The 18,424-nt window shown below is 42.4% G+C and overlaps 1 protein-coding gene and 1 long non-coding RNA gene across 3 annotated transcripts; both read left to right on the top strand.

Moving 5' to 3' along the window:
• The first annotated feature begins 47 nt into the window (after nt 1-47).
• On the top strand, nt 48-13,687 carry LOC140848832 (uncharacterized). Of its 2 annotated transcripts, none has more exons than XR_012130035.1 (4): nt 48-174; nt 2,165-2,262; nt 11,093-11,286; nt 13,416-13,687. It is a non-coding gene; the product is annotated as an uncharacterized lncRNA (long non-coding RNA). The 2 variants fall into 2 exon arrangements; XR_012130036.1 differs by having other exon boundaries at nt 58-178.
• Nucleotides 4,370-7,115, top strand: LOC108406038 (EF-hand domain-containing family member C2-like). Its single transcript, XM_036999576.2, is given in 2 exon segments — nt 4,370-5,354; nt 5,356-7,115. Coding segments are annotated over 2 exon segments (2,220 nt in total). The 5' UTR covers nt 4,370; the 3' UTR covers nt 6,592-7,115.
• Nucleotides 13,688-18,424: the final 4,737 nt, after the last annotated feature.

Below are 18,424 nucleotides of genomic sequence, written 5' to 3'. Positions count from 1 at the left end.
CCGGTTTTTTTCAGTTGGTCGTCAAGGTGACGGGTTGCCCGAGGTGACCCTGACCTTGGAGCCGCGCCTACCTCAGGGTTGCGAAGCTGACAGTTTCCAGGCGGCGTCCAGAACCCTGTCGGGAAGGCTCACCCTTCACACCAGCTCTCAACGTTGGCCTTGGAAATTCCCAGGGCAAGTGAGGGCACGGCGCTTGTTTTATTCATTCATTTACTTACCTTTACTTTTTCTACTCCCTCATTCACTAGTTTATTGCAGTGGAACTCGCGCCTGCACCGCTAACACTGAAACTGCTCTGGCAAAGGTTATTGCTAAATCAAACGGATGCTTTTTGGACCTCTATACAGCATTGGACGAAACTGCTCTCCTCCTGATCCTCCTTTTCTCCCTGCCTTTATTCATTGGGACTCTCAGGCTTTCCTAGTTCTCCTCTGTCTGACCCCTCCCTTTAGATGTCCTTCCAGGGCTTTCTCTCATCCTGGTGCTTACAGCGTTGGTTCAAAGGGTTCCACTAGTCCTCTTTTCATTCTATATACTCTTAAGTTTTTGCAACCACTGCCAAATTCCATCTCCAAATCAAACGGTCTACCTCAAGCGTTCTATTCATAATTCAGACTCCTTGCTAATGTCATTGATTTTAGTCTTCACTGTTTCCACCTTCAATCCTCCCCACAAATACAAATTATTTCTCTGATTAGAAGCTGTCAATGACTCCCATTCACCTACTGGACACACCCAAGCTTCAACAGGTCACCCTAGGAAGTCTACACTAATAGACCTTAGAGGGCCCCCTCATCCACTAGTAGAGATTTGAGCCCTCCTCCATCTTACTGTCACAGAATCTTGTGTACCCCATAGAATTCTCTACATTGTATTGGAACATCTCTTTACAGATGTTTGTATCTGCCAGTAAAACCAGTTCATTAAGGGTCAGAGCTGTCCCTTCTTCATCTGCACACTCCCCATTCAGACCACAATGCCTTGGACAGTAGGATCTTCCATGAAATATTTGTTGAACTGAACTGAATTCATTTACCCACTTATTCATTCATTTATTTTTGCAACTTATAACAGCAGAACTGCTGCACCAGTCCCTGCTATGACAGACCCCTTCCTTCAGGAAACCATCTTCCGTGACTACCCTACTTCTAGCTCTCATCTGAGCTACATTATCACATTGTATTTTAATTGTATGTGTCTTGGATGTGACTGTGAGCTCCTTGAATATGGGGGCTGTGCCATTTCAATATCCACAATGACTAGCAGAGAGCCTGGTGTCTACTGGATTCTCAATAAATGCTTTTTGAATGGATGTAAGAATGAATGAATGTATAATGAATGTGTGAATGAATGAATGAATGAATGAGAGTCTCTGTGCTGGAGGAACTTTTTGTGTTTAAAAAAGGAAAATTAACTTCACTAAATACCTACAGTGTGTCACAAATAGCACCAGACATATCATGTAATTTCATTTATCCTCATAGCAGATTGAGATTAAGACCTTCATATTCATAGATTTGGAAACTGAGTCTCAGAGAAGTTGAGTAATGTAGAAGATGCACAAGGCTCTGGTGTGTGCAGATTTAGAAACTGACAAGGGATTTTTATTGGATTCAAGAGAGTTGTAAACTTGTGTAGAAGGCAGAGAACAAATAACAAAAGCAGTCAGAGGCAGGTGGTATAGAATGAATTCTGTGGCCAGGCTGTCCAGGTTCAGATCCTAGGTTTGCCACTTCCTAGCATCGTGTCTATTATTCTCTCTCCAAAGTTCCTTTCCCAGTACCATGTTTTGTTCACTGCTGTATCCCCAGCCATAGAACATTATCTGACACACAGTGTTGGTTTGATAAATATATGTTGGTTGAATGAATGAAATAAATTAAAGCTCTGGGTTTTTTTGTAGTTCTTGGAGAACAAAGACCATTTCAAGTGGGAAAAATAGTTTTTAAAAGACAGCAATATGCTCATAAATTCAGTTACATTTGAAACGATGAAAAGTAGGTTTCCCAGTGCTAAAGAAGGGAGTTACAAACGTGGAAAGGAGGATAGCTTGAAAGAACTCTTTGCTTTTGTATGGGAATTCAGTGTATGAGTATGACCCCATGGTATTTAATGTAATGGAACAGATATAAATATAAATAAATATGTGAGTGTATATTTCCAGATCCTGTCTGCCGAGAGGACATGAATTAGAGACAAAGACTCCAGGGCTGGAGCAGGGAAAATACAAGATGACCCTGGGATATCTTCTTGTGTCACAGGGTAAGGAAGTCATCAAAGGATGATAGTATCATGCCAAAATGTTTTCATAAGTATAGACTGTCTAAAAGAGTGCTTGGTTCCTAATTGGAACTCTTAGCATAGGCCATTATTATTATCATTAGGACTTCTCCCAGTTGCATGGAACAAGTTTCACAAAGATGAAGTTTGCATTTCAGATGGTTGAAGAGTCTTATAATAAAGAGTTTCACAGCAAGAGAGGCAGGATCTTTTTACTTTGGATAGGAGAAAAATGGAAAAGTGAAAACTGTCACTTATGTAGACTAGATTTTGGCCTCAACTGGTTAATCAACCAAACATAAACTCTTTGTTCAGTTTACTAGGTTGTAAATCCAACTTCATTAACAACGCAGATTAGAGTATTTTATAGCACAGCACCTGCATAAATAAAAGTCATTTAGATTCCAGTGGGGTTTTTTTTCAGTTTCTCTTCAGTCAGAAACTAATCCCTTTCTTAAAGGGAGATTCACATTTTTGTTTCATATTTTCTTTCTCTAAGAGGGGTCTTACCATCATTTTGCCACTTCAGTAATGTGTCCAGAATTAAACAGTATTAAGTAGCTTCTTTGGTTCCAAAGCCCAAGTGCCCCTCTTTTCTTTTTCCTATTTTTTTATGGGTGTGTGTGAAATATAACAAATATGGAGAAGTGCTAAACACATAAATATAGCATAACAAGTTATAAAATGAACATTGTTAACACCTCAAAAGCCCACTCCCTGGTATGTCCTTTACCAGATCATATCCCCTCCTTCCTACCAGCATAACCACTATCCTGACTTTTATGTTATTTATTTCCTTGCTTTGATTTAAGTGCTGTTACCTGGTTGTATACCCTTAAACAATATGGTTTAATTTTGCCTGGTGTTGGAATTTGTATGAATAGAAACATACAGTCTGTATTCTATGACATTTGACTTCTTTTGTTCATTATTAAGCTTTGAGATTTATCCATGTGTGTTGCTAATTCTTGTTTCACAGCCATATAGTATTTCATTATATTCTGTCCATTATTTATTTATTCTATTGCCCATGGATATTTGGGTTGTTTTTAATGTGGGATTACTACCAACAAAGCTTCTCATTCTTGTACGTGTGTTCTGATGCACACTGGTACACATTTTTATAGGGTATATAACTAAAGAAGGCAGTAAGGCATGCTTATCTTCAGCTTTATTAGAAACTGCCAACTTTATCCCAGAGTGATTGTATCAATTCACATCCTCACCAGCAGTTTATGACCATTCCTATTACCCCACTTCCTCACCAACAATTGATTTTTAATTTCACTCTAAAATTGTCACCACTGGTAGGTGTGTAGTGGTATCTCATGGGATAATCCTTGCTCTTTCAAATGATTAAACTACTCAATCATGTGTTCCAAATACATAATATAGCAGTAACGGGATTCAAACTGAATGAAAGGGTCCCTGAAATAGGAAAAGATGACAGAAACTTAATGTTTTGCAAACCTGAAGCAGGTATACTGGATTGAATAGTGCCCCTGACCCAAACACATGTCCCTCCCAAAACCTCAGAATGTGATCTTATTTGGAAATAGGGTCATTGCAGATGTTACTAGCTAAGATTAGATCATACTGGAATGAGGAGAACCTTAATTCCAAATGACTAGTGTCCTTATAAGAGGAGGAGAAGAATGTAGAGACAGACAGATGCATGTGGAGGCAGAGATTACCGTTATGCAACTACAGGCTGAGGCTGAGAAATGCCAAGGACCACTGGCCATTGCCAGAAGCTGGTAGAGAGGCATGAAATAGATTCTCCCTCTTAGCTTCCAAGAAGAAAACAACCAACTTTTCTGACACCTTGATCTTGGACTTCTAGCCACCAGAACCAATAGAATATATTTCTAATGTTTTAAAACCACTCAGTTTGAAGATGCGGTATAAAACGACACAATGACAAAAAAAACCCTGAGCATGAAAGAACTTTTACCAATAAATAACACCTTATTTAAACAACAGCAGAGAAATGATTTGTGCTCCTTCGCACTGGTCACTACTCTTCCCTTGGGGTTGCCAGTTGTGTCTGCAGGAAGAAGATAAGGAAATACATGGATGGGAGGAACGAGATGGAGCCGGTCAAGGTAGGAAAGGAGAAGTTCCACAAATCTCAACACTGGGGTTTTTGCAACAATGTTAGGATGCTGGTGAGTGAAGATAAGCCTAGAACAGGGGGAGAACCGCTACTTGGACAAAAGGTGAAGCCTAAATACAGTGCATTTCCTAGAGGAACAGCAACCGATGTGCCATCCTGGGTAGCTTTTGATAAGCAGGTATTGTCTTTTGATGCCTATGTAGAAGATGAAGTACCTGATATAAGTCAAGAAAAATATAGAATAAGACACTATAAAATCTACTTCTACCTTGAAGATGACACCATTCAAGTAAATGAACCAGAGTTGAAAAATAGTGGACTGCCTCAAGGGACTTCAATCCGGCGTCATCAGATTTCTCTCCCACCTCCTGATGAGGATCAGTTTCATACTGTCTATCATTTTAATATCAACATAGACATTGTCTTTTATGGCCAGGCATTTAAGATTTATGACTGTGATACATTCACAAAAAACTTCTTGAAGAAAATAGGGGTCAAATTAAATCCCCCAGGACAGTGTCCAGAAGATCCTTACATGAAGACACGGAGAAAGATGCTAGAGTTCATGGAGCCCTTACGTCCCTATGAGTCCTTTTTCGCTCTGAAACAGTTCCTTGAGTATGATAGGAAGGTTTTGCGTTTCTTCTGCCTGTGGGATGACTCAGCCTCATTGTTTAGGGAATGTAGGGAACTCATCCTGCATTACTTTCTGTCTGATGATACTATTGAAATCAAAGAAGTTTTGCCAGACAACTCAGGTTGGCATGCTGTGCCATTCTTCCTCCAGAGGAGAAAGTTACCCAAGTATGGCCCACCTGGAGTCTATCAACCAGGCCGTGTAACAGACCAAATAGTTCTCAATTTGTATCATGGCTCGGTAGAGAACCGAGTGCATGGCTGCTGCCTTTTGGAAAGACACAAGGCAAGAAAATTAGACCAAGACTTTTACAAAGATAGTGAGTGACCTGTCCATAGGAACCACCATCAATGTGTGGGGAAGAAAAGTGCTCCTTTGTGACTGTGATGAATTTACAAAGACCTATCATAAGACTAAATATGGAATTGAGAACTTTACCTCCATTCCACGTAAGGCTCCACCTCCTCCAAAAATAGAAAGGAAATTTCCACGTTATGCCAACTTTGGTTCTGAAGAGGATTCTCTCCGCTCCTGCATAGCCCTCATGCCCACACCTCAAACGAAGATCCAAAAATTCATGGAAAAAGACAGAAATGGCTACATAAGCAGTACACTCCGGTTTTTTGCAAAACTGTTCACATGCAAATGTGCCGACGTGGACAGGATGTTTGTTATTTCATATTTTCTCAGCGATAACACAGTTTCAGTGTTTGAACCTATAGAGAAGAATTCAGGGATTACTGGTGGGAAGTTCTTGAAAAGGAGTCGTGTTAAGAAGCCTGGACAAGAAATCTTTAAAAGTGAACTATTGGAGTACATCAAGGCCAAGGAGCTGTATGTTGGAGCTAAAGTGAATTTGAATGGCTACCTATTTCTTCTGCTCAATGCTGATGAATATACCTTCAACTACATGGAAAAGCTTTCAGATAAGTTTCCTAAGAGCAGCATCAAACTTGCCCTACAAAAGCACAAAGAAGAACCCAAGTCCAGAGAGCTCAAGAAGCTGTTTGCAGCTGCTGACTGTAGGCACACAAAGATGGTGGATTACAATATGTTCAGAGACATATTGATGAGTTTAACTGTCGGGAAACTCACAGACCATGAAGTAATAACAATTGAACGCTAATACCGGGTGCCCAAGGGCACATGTCTAGATTCCAGTGTTCTCATTGCACAGGTCCATGAACAGCTCAAGAAAAATTATTTTGAGAATTTTGAAAGACTCATTGCTAGATGTGTGTACCAAGATTGAGAAAAAAAAAAAGTATTACCAAGCAAAGACATCAAACGGCTGTGCAAGTCCTCCAGGTTACCTTTGAATAATGATCTTTTGGCATCCTTACTGTCCAGGTTTGAAGACAGTGAAGAACAAATAAATTATGATTCATTTTTCTGTGCCCTGAACTGGAGAATACATCTGATGCCCGCATTGGAAGCAGTGTCATATGATAAAGAGAAATGTGAAGATGTGTGGCTCGGGATGCCATCACCTATTCCTGTGAAATACATTAACTATTTAAACCTTTTAAAGGACATGTTTGGCTTAGAGGAGGAGTAACTGTGTCAGTTTCGGTCAACTTTGATTCCCTTCCTAACTTTGCCAACTTTATTTCAGTAGATAAAATTTCCTTAAAACAAAAAGAAGCAAGGTTCATGTAGACCAAAATTAATCTCCTTTTGTCACTTTATTTTTTCAGAACATCATACTGCTGATATACCAGCATTATTAAAAATGCCATTTAAAGAAACATTGAACATGTTTATTATATGTATGACTTATTAATACCAAATAATCATATGGTAATTTTCCATCCAACATAATTTAGAAACACAAAAAGAAAATTACTTTTGAAAGCTAAACATAACAATAGAAAAGCAAATTCTATCAGAACAATAAGTTGTGATTGTATTAAACATATTTTGAAATCTTTCTGACACATTTACTTATATAATTAAACTTTGTAGCAACCCATATTATCAAAATAACCCTTAAACCTCTCTAGAGAGAAGGTATTTTCTGTAAGTAGCAAAGCTGTGAGAAGAAAAGCACCCCCTTCCAACATACTCACACATAGAAACACACACACATGTGCAAAAATTAGAGAGAAATCGAAACTGTGCATGTTTATATTTTGAATGCCCTTTTTATATCTGAACTTAGTTTGTTAACGTAGGAATATATGCAAGTGTATATAATTATAGTATGACCAAAAATGTATTACATCTAAAATATTTAGGGATGTGAATATTGAAGATTTTGAGTGATCTTTTTTGGTTCATTCTCCACACACACGCACCACCCACTGCAGGGGTTTAAATATTATAAGACTACAGTGTGCTTCCTTCCTACAGTTCTCTGAGTCTGTTTTTATTTTTCTCCTTGGCCTGTACATTATGATTCCCAGCAAACTCATACATTTTGTCAGGTAGTGTATATTTGATTAAAACTTTAAAAAAAAACACTCAGTTTGAGGTACTTTGTTACAGCAGCCTAGGAAATTAAGCTAGCAGGGCACAACGAGACTGGAAATCATGCAAGTTGGACCCAGTCCACTCTGTGACTCCCGGGCGGTTGTGCACACTAGTAGCTCCTGCCCCTGGGGTCACCTCAGCAGTGCTCTCTTGGGACTCGTGTATTCACTTCTTCCCCCTGTACCTTTGGGCTGAATGCTGGTAATGGCTCCAACTATTACTAATTCCAAGGTATAACAACATTCCTCAGCTTTGTGAAAAATAACATGAAACTCTCCACCACTTCCCACTCTGAGTATTTCCCTGCCACACTGCTAAGCCTGGGAGATGCTTGCGGCCTCTATTCCCTACCCAGCCCACCCACCCCCTTTATTTCCTTCCTAGTGCACAGCATAATTTGCAATTATCTTTCTTGTTTATGTACTCCTCTCCTCTCCTCCCACTCCCTCCCGTTTCTCTTGCCAGATGGCAAGTTCCATGAAAGCAGGGACCTCACTCGTCTCATTATCACTATCCCCCTAGTGCCTCACACAGTGCCTGGTACATTGAAGGCATTTAATTAATACTCTTTGGATGAATGAATGAATGAGGAGTAGGAATGATGCCTTTTTCATTTTTACATCTCTAGCACTAGCCATGCCAGGTACTAAGTGGTACTCCACCGAGGCTCTGTGTTTTCCCATGGCCTTGACTTTGAGGCTAGAGTATCCCAGCCTGGGATACAGCTTAAGAGTAACAACCAGAGCAGATTTAAGGGTCACGTGGTGGTCAATACGTGTTTGAATTGGCCTTAGAGAGTTTGAGTCTGAGGGGAAGCTTGGAAAGGCATGTTGAAAGAAATACCTTTTCTGCATTTACCTGCATTTAAAGTTGCATGGATATGGATTTGTGAAAGAGCATGAGTTTGAGACAATTAGCATCACTGAGTTAGTTTGGACTGAAGCGTGTGAACTGGAGAGGGAGAGTTAGTGCAAGTGTAACCATCATAGTTTGAGTATTAGTGTTTCAAAGACCAACCCCAAAATCAAAATTTGTCCTCAGTAGGGCTCTCCTGGCTACTTTAATGTGAAATTAGCTTTGATTTTTACCTGGATTATTTGAACTCAGCCGTAATGAGGTTACTGGCTATCACTAGTCTGTTCTGCTTAGTTAATAAAAAATTAGGGATTTCTTAATCAATGCAATAGGTTTGCTAGAGAAAATCTTTCTAAATATGGGATCCAAAGGGAGAAAAAGGCACTCCTGGCAGAAAATAGGTTGTATAAACTCTTCTTTAAGTTCTCCTCTGTCTCATAGACTAAGAGGTGGGTATCTCAGCCTTAACCTGACGGGTCTATCTGCTTCTAAAGTCACACCTTTATCTGAGTGGTTGATGGATGGGTTTCAGGGGTCTTCCCACAAACCCCTGAAACTCTATGCCAACCTTTACGTATGAGCGCACATCCGGTTTCCTTTGAGTCCATAGCTTTTCTCAGATTCTCAAAGGGGCCCAGGATCCAAGAAAGGTTAAGAACCATTGACTGGGAGCCCAAAACATGTGTTGGTTGGGGAGGATACCAGTTCCTCCAGCAGAGGGCAGCGGCGCCCACATTCCCTGACCTCCTTGACCTTCCATTTGTTATCAAGGGATCCCAGACAAGGAGCCAGGTAGGCCTGACCCAAGCCTCCCCACCACTCTTCCTGTTACATGGGTTTTGAAAGCTCATCCCTGACCCCCCAGCGCCACATCATGGGTTGCCTAAGCGCTCAATCAGTGGCTCTGGGGAAGACCATCTTCTCCATCAACTTCCTAAAAGCACCTAGAAAATTCTGGGTGACGTGTATTTTTCTCAGCTTTGTCATTCCTTTGTCAATGTTGGTTTCTTTTGCTTCCTTTGTGGACGTATGCAGACTGCCGAAACACTGATTCAGAGGTCCTGCTTGGGAGACATTTTTCAATGGAAACTCTAGGGAATTGACTAAGATTCTCAGTTGCATGCCTCTGTGCATAGAATAAATACCTCACCCTTATCTCAACATTGGCAGCCTTTTGAGAATGGTTCCGCTCTTTCCAGTCTCCTAACTCTCCCATACGTAATAAGGTCTCCTTGTTGGCCGAACCATTCCTGCAGTTGCTTTGGGCTTTCCCATAAGCTCCTGAAGAGATCACACCTTCTCCCCTGTTTTTCTTAAATTTCCATCCTTCAGCCCCTCCTTCCTCCATGGAGCTTTCTCTGGCTGAGAAGCAGCAGAACATAGATGCTAAGGTCTCTGAAGGACTGAGGAAGCAAGCCACACAGATAATTAGGGGGAAGGTTTCCAAGTACAAAGGCCCTGGGTGGAGATCTGCTTGGTCTTGCAAAGGCACAGTGTGGCTGGAACAGAGTGTGCACACAGGAGATAAAGTCAGAGGGGTGGTGGAAGCAGATGGTACAGAATCTTATAGGCTACGGTCAAGACTCAGGTTTCACTCTGAGTGAGATGAGAAGACATTAGAGCATTTTGAGAAGAGGACTGACACCATCTCATTTGTGTTTGACAAGGACCACTCTGGCCATTGTGTCAAGAAGAGAATGTTGGGGGCAAGAGCAAAAGCCAGATAGGGAGACTATTGCAATCATCTAAGAATGATGGAGAAGAGGTTGGCTTCTGTGTCTATTCGGAAGGTAGAATGGATGGGGTTTGCCCATAGATGGGATACGGGGTTTGAGGAACCAAAGAAAAGGAGTTAAGAGGGCTCTGAGATTTTTGGTGTGAGCAGAAGGAAAGATGGGAGTTGACACTGAGATTGGAAAGACTGGGAGAAAAAAGTTTGTGTCAGGGAGCTAAGAAGCAGGGATTCCGTTCTGGCTGGGTTAAGTCTACAGCTGCTTAGGAGACCCAGCTATGCTGCCCCTTATTTCCTCACCACCCACCCCCTTCCCTGACTGCTTACCCAAAGAGCTCTGGTCTTGCCGTTGATGACCCCTTGCTCAGACCACCGCTGTCTCAGTGTCTCCCAGGAGGATGCAAGGCTCCACCTCGCCCCCACCATGCCTGCCACAGCGGAGCTCATCAAAGCCCCTGGCACCGGGCCCAGTGACCAGACACGGAGGTTTTGATTCTTCCCAGCACTTTGGAGTCCACATTAAGTTCTAAACCAGAGTTAGAGGGGCTGCTATCTCCTAGAAGCCCCCACAGGCCAGGGACTACAACCCAGGAGTGCAGGGATAAACGTTTATCATGGAAAGACAAGAGATTAATTCTATTTCCTTCCACAAGTCAGAAACAAACCTTGCCCTTCCCAAGAGGCAGCTCTGAGGGGCTGTGTTTCCCTTGGCCTGCCTGGAGATGTTCCCACGTGACCAAGCCACTGTCTCCTTGTATGTGGCTCGCTCAATAGCGCCCCCCCTTGTGTCTACGTCCCCTCATTCCCTGCCTCATTTCCCTTTTCCCTCCCTCTCTGCCCTGGGATTGCCCCTGCCCTTGTGTGAGCTTTGACACTGGTGCTGATGTCTAAGGAACCCAGGGTAAGTCAACATGCAAATGAAAATGCAGAGTAAGCCGGGGAGGGGTTAGTGTTGGAGATAGAAAATGGAGAATTCACTGCAGTTTTTTGCTTCTCTAAGATCACCTAAGAAATGAAACTGACAGAGGAGAGACAGATCAAGGACTGAGTCTTGTGGTGCTCTAACGTTTAAAGATCAGGAGATGAGGTTGAGTCAACAAAGGAGAATGAGAAGGAAGTACCACGGGTGAGAAGGAAACTAAAAAGAATGGCTTTCTGGAAGCCAAATGAAGACAACATTTCAAGAAACTGAAGGTGATTAACTGGGTCCAATGAAGAGGGAAAAGGGGTCATTGGCTTTAGCATTGAAGAAGTTATTTTGGTTACAATGACGAGGAAAGTTTCCCTCCAGGGTTCAAAGCCAAAACCTGAAGACAGGGGGTTTGAGAGAAACTAGGAGAAGGATCAGGACAGCAAGCATAGTCTCTTCAAGAAGTTTTTCTCCAAACAGGCGCAAGGAAAAGGGGCAATAGCTTGAGAAGGGGTAGAATGGAGAGTGGGTTTTTTAGGATGGGAGAACTCGTTCATGTTTGCATGTGGACGGGAGAGATTCAGTAGAGAGGGTAAAACTAATGAAGAAAGAAAAGAGAGGAGATGGCTGTAGCCTGGAAGTTCCCCCACAGAAATGCTGAGATTTAAGATTCCAGAGCACTGGAAGTAGGAGGTTTATTTCTGAGGAAAGAAGGAAAATGTTAAACATCTGGAATTTCCTCTCCATGGATGCCTGGGTCTCTAGGGCTCAACTTTTAAAGTTGAGCTTTTACGTTTTGATGTGGTTAGAATCCCTGAGCCCACAATATGTTCCCAAGAGTATTTAATTAAATGGGAATCTGGCGTGCATCTGTTACTAATTAATGCTGATCAAAAACAATTAAATATTCAATGTCAGTGCTGTTACCTGGTTCCTTCCTAATACTTGCAAAGGGCTGAATTGTAATTATCAAGTCCTGACCTCCATAGGAGCCAAGTTCATGTTAAAATAATGAAAGACTAAAACTGAGCTAATGAAAGAGCTGATTTTGTGAATTTTAAAAATATATTTGGAGCAATGAAATGCTAAACATCAGGGCCAGCGTATAGCTTAGCTGTCTCTTCCTTGGTGTATGGGTTTAGAAAGGCCCTCCCACTGACAGACATGATGGCAGCTCCACTTAGCAAGGTAGTAAATATTTCTGAGAGTTTTCTTTGTGGGCAAATATGCCTTCATATGCTGATCACTGTTATATGGTATATATACAATGATGTCATTCATTCAACCAGTGTTGAATGAGGACTTGATTTGGCCAGTCTTATGCTAAGCTCTGGGGATAAAGCTCTGGGGATAAAGAAACACACAGGATGAACCGTCTGTCTTCAAGTTCTCACCTCGTGATTCTCTGAGGGCGCTCTGCTCTCCACCACGGTCAGACCCGCCGGGGTGCTCTGCCCTGCCACTCCCCTGTGCTGTTTTCTCCCCAGGTTTAATAAGCTATACTTTGGTTTGCATTTCTGGTACTGTTCGTTTGCGGTAATTTTTAAAGTTGCAGGCAAAAACACCTTTATTTGCCCTCCTGAAATTGGCAGGCCACCACGACCCTTGTTGTCCTGGTGAGTGGTGGGGCACATCCAGTGGACCTGACCAGGGTGGGAGCAGTGTGGGAGATGAAAGGACAAAGACCGAAAACCATGGCTCGGATTGGTTTGGTTGTTGAAAACCAGGAGAGTGAGTCAAGCCTAGAGGGCTATCCAGCAAAGAGATGGTTGGAGGATAGGACCCACAGTATAAAGCCAAAACAAAGAGAGTTAAGGACAAGGTGTTCATGAACGCAGAGTAGTGGGGTGGAAGAACAGGAAGGTGCTCTGGAAGGTTCCCACAGACAACCTGGGGATGCTTGTGGTGACTTTAAATCCTTTCCCTGCACCAGCCTGAACATGTTGTCGAGGTCATTTAAAAGGATCATGGTGGATGGTCAGATTGCCCTTATCTCCTTCATTGTCCAGCTGAAAAGTTAAGAGTGAGCTTCCCTCATGAGAGTCCAAGTGCTGAGCTGGTATGAACTGTAAAATGCTTTTCTGATGCTCCTGGGACAATATTTGATATTTCAAATTCTGAATCTATGAAGAGGAGACCGTTGTAGTTCCCTCAACCTATCGTGCAGATACATGGGGGCTGCTGTGTGGATTAATGAGACTTTCCCCTTTGGCTGTGCAGGACACTTATAATTGGGATGCTTTATCCCGAGAGCTCAGATGCTTCTGTCTTTAGCTAGAAACTGAGTGCAGGAGAGGGACGCAAGGAGGAACTCAAAATTATTTGTAGCATCTGTTGCGTGCAAGGCACTTTTCACGTGTTGTGTCTTTTACACTACTAGCCACCTGGGCTGAGTCTTCTTTCCCACTTTCAGAGGCAAAGAAAGCAGGCCCTCATAAGTGGTGGATGTGGGATTTCAACATAGGTCTCTGACTCCAAAACCATGATCCTCCTGGTACAACGCAGTGACTACGGTTCTGGCCACTCCCTCCCTACAATGAAAGGAACAGTAGGAGACAAGAGGCGGTGACCAACTGGGAGAGGGCTACTCTCTTCCCAAAGGAATACAAGCTGACTCATGGCTGAACTTCCCTCTGCAATTTAATGTGACTCTGATCTTTTGAACCATGAATAAAAATATTTGACTTCGACTTTTATGGCTAAACATAACAGATCCTCTCATCCACTGAATAAATATATGATGAACTCCTAGCTTATGGAAGACTGTTGGAGGATTTGAAAATGTATAAAATATAGGCAAATCGTCTGAAATTACTTATGATTAATTTGAATTTAGACATACTAAAAAATGTCCAATTTTCAGTTTGCAATTTGTCTCCGGCATTCACAAAAGAGGTTATGGCTGGATTTGCCAATAGGGAAGTCACTCCCTGAAGATACTGAAATCTTGCAAATGGATGAATTTCTCAAAGAAGGTAGAATTATGAGGGATAAAAATAAAGACAAGGATAGAGCCTTAAATTACATCAGTTGTTGGGAGATACAAGAGAAAATTAAACCAGCAAAGCCCTAGGGATGAAGAAGGAGGAAGAGATAAAGGAAGAAAAGGCAAACAAGAATAAGTTTAGATAAGTTTAGAAAGGGCAGGCATGCAGGGCTTTAAGAAAGGAAAGCAGTCCAAAATGCCCATGCTGCAAGGAGGGCAAGAGGAATGGAAATTTTTAAGAGCCACGGAATAAGAATATTAAGAGGTCAGTGATTCTCTCCAGATGTGACATCTTAAGACAGAGTTGTTAGCAGAAACCAGAAACAGAGAGTTCAAGACAAATAGGGAAAGTTGGTTCATTGTAAGGGGGAAAAGGGAAGAAAATTGGATGCCTACATTATACCCGCATGCAAAGTGGGTTCTAGAAGGACTAAAGACCTAAATATGAAAGATATAAATATACTCAATGAAAGAACATAGTGTAGGAGGTATTTGTGTGACCTAGGGCATGAGGACAAATCCTCAAGGAGGGAAATCTATTAATTTGGTTACATCATAATTTTAAGGAATTTTGCTCCTCAAATGACACTGACAGACAGTTAATGGGTGACAGATTGAAAGAAGATATTAGCAATATGTAAAAACTGGCAAGAGACTAATACTTGAACTGTATGTGTATGTGGAATACCAGCACATCAACGTGAGCAAGACAGACTCTCTGTAGAGGATGCTTATTCCAGATCCCCCATTTCAGGACTGACACACTCACTCCCCCAGCTTAGCCAAAGAGGGATCTTGCCCGACACCCCTTCTCCCCGCTAAAGGCACTCTGCATCTAATGAGTGGCCCAGGAGGGAGAATTAATGCCTGGCCCCCTTGCCTCAGGCAGGGCAGCTCTGAAAATCCACCTCAACTCCAGAGCTCCCCACGGTTTCATCTGAAGCCTTGAAACAGCCTCATCCTAGTTCTGCCCAGTTTGGCTTCTCCCATTCATAGCTATTGTTTCCCAAGTGCACCCCCATCACTCCACCCCAGACTTCTTACATGCAAATTTCAGATTCAGACTGTTTCACAGAGAAAGTGACTGTTGATACTGGAGGTGGTCTTAGGAAGCAAACAAAAATGCAGCTTTAGAGTTGGATCACCTGCCAAATGCTTGGCAATGAAGACTCGGTCAGTGGTGTCTGTGGAGTACCAGCGGCCTCTGACATGCAATTATGGTGCAATGTTAAGATTTTTTACTGGTGGTGAGCTGGAATGGGATATGAGAGGAAGAGAGTGAACTGATGGGTGCAGTATATCAGGTGTCTGAAGGTCTCAGAGACGAATTGGATGGCTATTGCTGGGACTACCCATTGGATGACTATTACTGGAGAAAAAGAACCAAAGGGCTGAGGGTGATTAATTGACAACAGAGGGTGAATTCACCAATGTGATCTCTTAGAGAAACCAGACAGATCCCAGAAGATGATAGTGGATTACTCTAAACTCCACTAAGTGGTAGTACCATTGCAGCTGCTATGTCAGATGTGGTATCTTTGCTAGAGCTGATTAAAACAGCCTCTGATAACATGTATGAGGTCACTGACCTGGCAAATGCATTCAGTTCCATCCCCACCAGGAGCAAGCAGTTCACATTCACACGGACAGACAAGAGTATACATTTACAGTGTTGTCCCAGGACTATGTCAATTCTCCTACCATTTGTCTAAAGGGACTTAGACCCCAGATCATCTCGTGAATAAGAACCAGTCCTTACCCTGGATTGTTTTCTAGTCTAGAGAGAGAGACAGACAATAACAGTGAGATCACAAGACAGTCTTCTCAGAGATTGCTTGTACTAGTCAGGACTCTTGATGGCAAGGGACAGAAACCCAGTCAAAACTGGTTTAAAAGAAAGTCCCAGGTTTCAAGCTCATTAGTCAGGCTTGGATCAAATGTCTATCCCTTAACCAGTCACTATGGCTAGGAGAATGAAATGTGCTATTGGCTAGGTCTAGTGGTGTGCTCTATCCTGGTTGGGGGAGGTGAGGTAGTGTTAATATCAGCCCACTGGACCAAAAGCAAGGAGGGGATGGTTCCCTGAAGGACAACTACAGACAACTAAGGAATTGATGGTGATCAGGTAAAAATCAACAGATGTCCCCTGGAGGGCTTAAGGTGAATAGACATCTGCTCTGGGAGTCCAGGGAGGCTTAATGGAGTAAGTGGACATTTGTCAGGTGGAAACGACATTCCAGGCAGAAGGACAAGCACGTGCAAAGGTATGTGCAAAGGGCATTGCCTGTCTAGAGCAGAAAGCAGCTCTCAGTGGTGGGGGGATGGGGCTGAAGAGCTGCTAGCCCTGCTTAGACAGGATCTTTATAGAGAAAGACATAGATCCATGTCCAACATACTGATATGAAATTATTATCACCAAATATTAATTTGATTCCCTCTAGATCATTAAAGGCAATTTTATGTGAGGCAGAGTATCTAATGTTTGGAATGTCAGCTCCTGTGGGGAGAGATTTTTGACTCTTGTTCACTGATATATCCCTGTGCCTGGTAAAAGCTCAATAAATATTTAGGTTAAAAAAAAGTCTGAATTAAACACTAATAATCTGAATATATTAGACATTTCACAAAATCTCCAAGTAAAGGAATGGGATTGGGAAAGCTTAATGAGGATAAGACTAAGAACTGGGTAAATTAATGGGGTTGAAAAAAGATAGAAATAGATGAATAATAATAATAATTAGCATTAATATTTACTGAGCACTTATCTATTAGAAATTGCTTGTACTGGTCAGTAAAAATCTAAATATCTTGTATTCATTGTCTCATTTAATCCTCACAACCACCCTATGAGGCAGGTATTATGATCCCCACTTACACAGATGTGGGAAGTGAAGCTCAGAGAGGTTATGCGAGTCGCCCAAGATCATACAGCTAGTAAGAAGTTAACACTGACATTCACACACAATCTGTTTCTCTCAGGAGCCAAAGCTATTAATAAAAACACATTCTTATAAAGCAAGCACCTTCTACATATCAAGCATCGTTCTGGACACCTTGCCACCCCACAACACATCTATGCCAGTGGTATTATGCATCATGCCTATGTTACAGACATGGAAATGAAGGCACAGAGAGGTTAAGTAATTCACCTAAAGCCACATGTAAACAAGCAGCGTGGGCCGAATCTGAACCTAAGCAGACGAGCTCCAGTCTCCAGACTCTTAATGAATACAACCCCTCCACTTGGCTATGACGCTGTGCTGATTCCGAGAGGCATTGGGCCGCAGAGTATGATCCAGTTTGTTTTGGTGAAATAAATGCAGACTTTAGAAATAGCCCGGAGTTTGAACGCCTGATTTTCCACTGACTGGCTGAGTGACTTTAACCTCCCTGAGCCACAATTCCCTCAGTTGTAAAATGGGAATGATAATAATACCCACCTCGCAACTGTAAGGATTAAATGAGGTAATGTCTATGAAGTTACTAGTATGGATCTTGCCATGGATCAAGAAATTTTCGTGACCTTTTTTTTTTTGCTCCCGTCTAGTCAAGGACTTTTAACTTCAGTAATTTAGCTTGATTCTTCTGTGCCACGGACCCCTTGGGCAGTGTGGGGAAGCTGACGAAGCCTTTCTCGGAAGAGTGATTTTAAATACAAACAATAAAATGCAGAGGATTGCAAAGGAAATGAAACAGACTGAAATGCCTTTCTCAAAAATGATTTAAATTCGAATTTATGATATAGTAATATATGTGCTCGTTAATGCATTGAATCACAAAACGGCAAGTCGGATAACTATCCTAAGTTCAAAGAAGCGAGGAAGGGGACTGGTCAGTTTGTTTGGAGGCTTTTCATCAATGGGCCTCTTTGATTCTGCTCATGGATGTTACTTCTTTGGCTTTGTATGGAAAGAAGTGACACATGTCAAACTGAATACATCCCAAAGTCAATTCCTTGTCTTCTTTCCTCGTCCAGACCTGCCCCCGTCAATGCCGTTCTCAGCGCTGAGGATGGCAGCTCCCTCCTTCCGGCAGAAGCCTTGGAGGTACCCTGATGGCTCTCCCTCTCACCCCACATCTAATCCATCAGGAGATCCCACTGACTCTGCTTTCAAAAGAAATCCAGAACCAGACCACAGCTCACCTCCTCCACTGTTCCCAGCCCCGCCTGAGCCACCATGACCTTTCACCCAGTAACTGCAACAGCCCCTCCCCACTCACCCTGCTTCTTCCTGGCCCCTCTGCAGTCTCTTCTCAATGCAGTGGTCAGAGCAGCCCTTTTCTATGTATGGGCTCCTTGCGTATTCTGCTACAGGCACCCTGGCCTCCTAGCTGTTTCTCCAACATGCTTGCACCTTTGGGCCTTTGCACTGACTTGACTGTTCCCTCTGACAGGAATAACCTTCCCTCAAACATCAGCATCCCCCCACTCTCTT

This window comes from Manis javanica, chromosome 4 (assembly GCF_040802235.1).
Source record: "Manis javanica isolate MJ-LG chromosome 4, MJ_LKY, whole genome shotgun sequence".
Classification (NCBI taxonomy): domain Eukaryota; kingdom Metazoa; phylum Chordata; class Mammalia; order Pholidota; family Manidae; genus Manis; species Manis javanica.
Note: the sequence above shows the minus strand (reverse complement) of the source record. Positions and strands in the feature narration are given on the sequence as shown.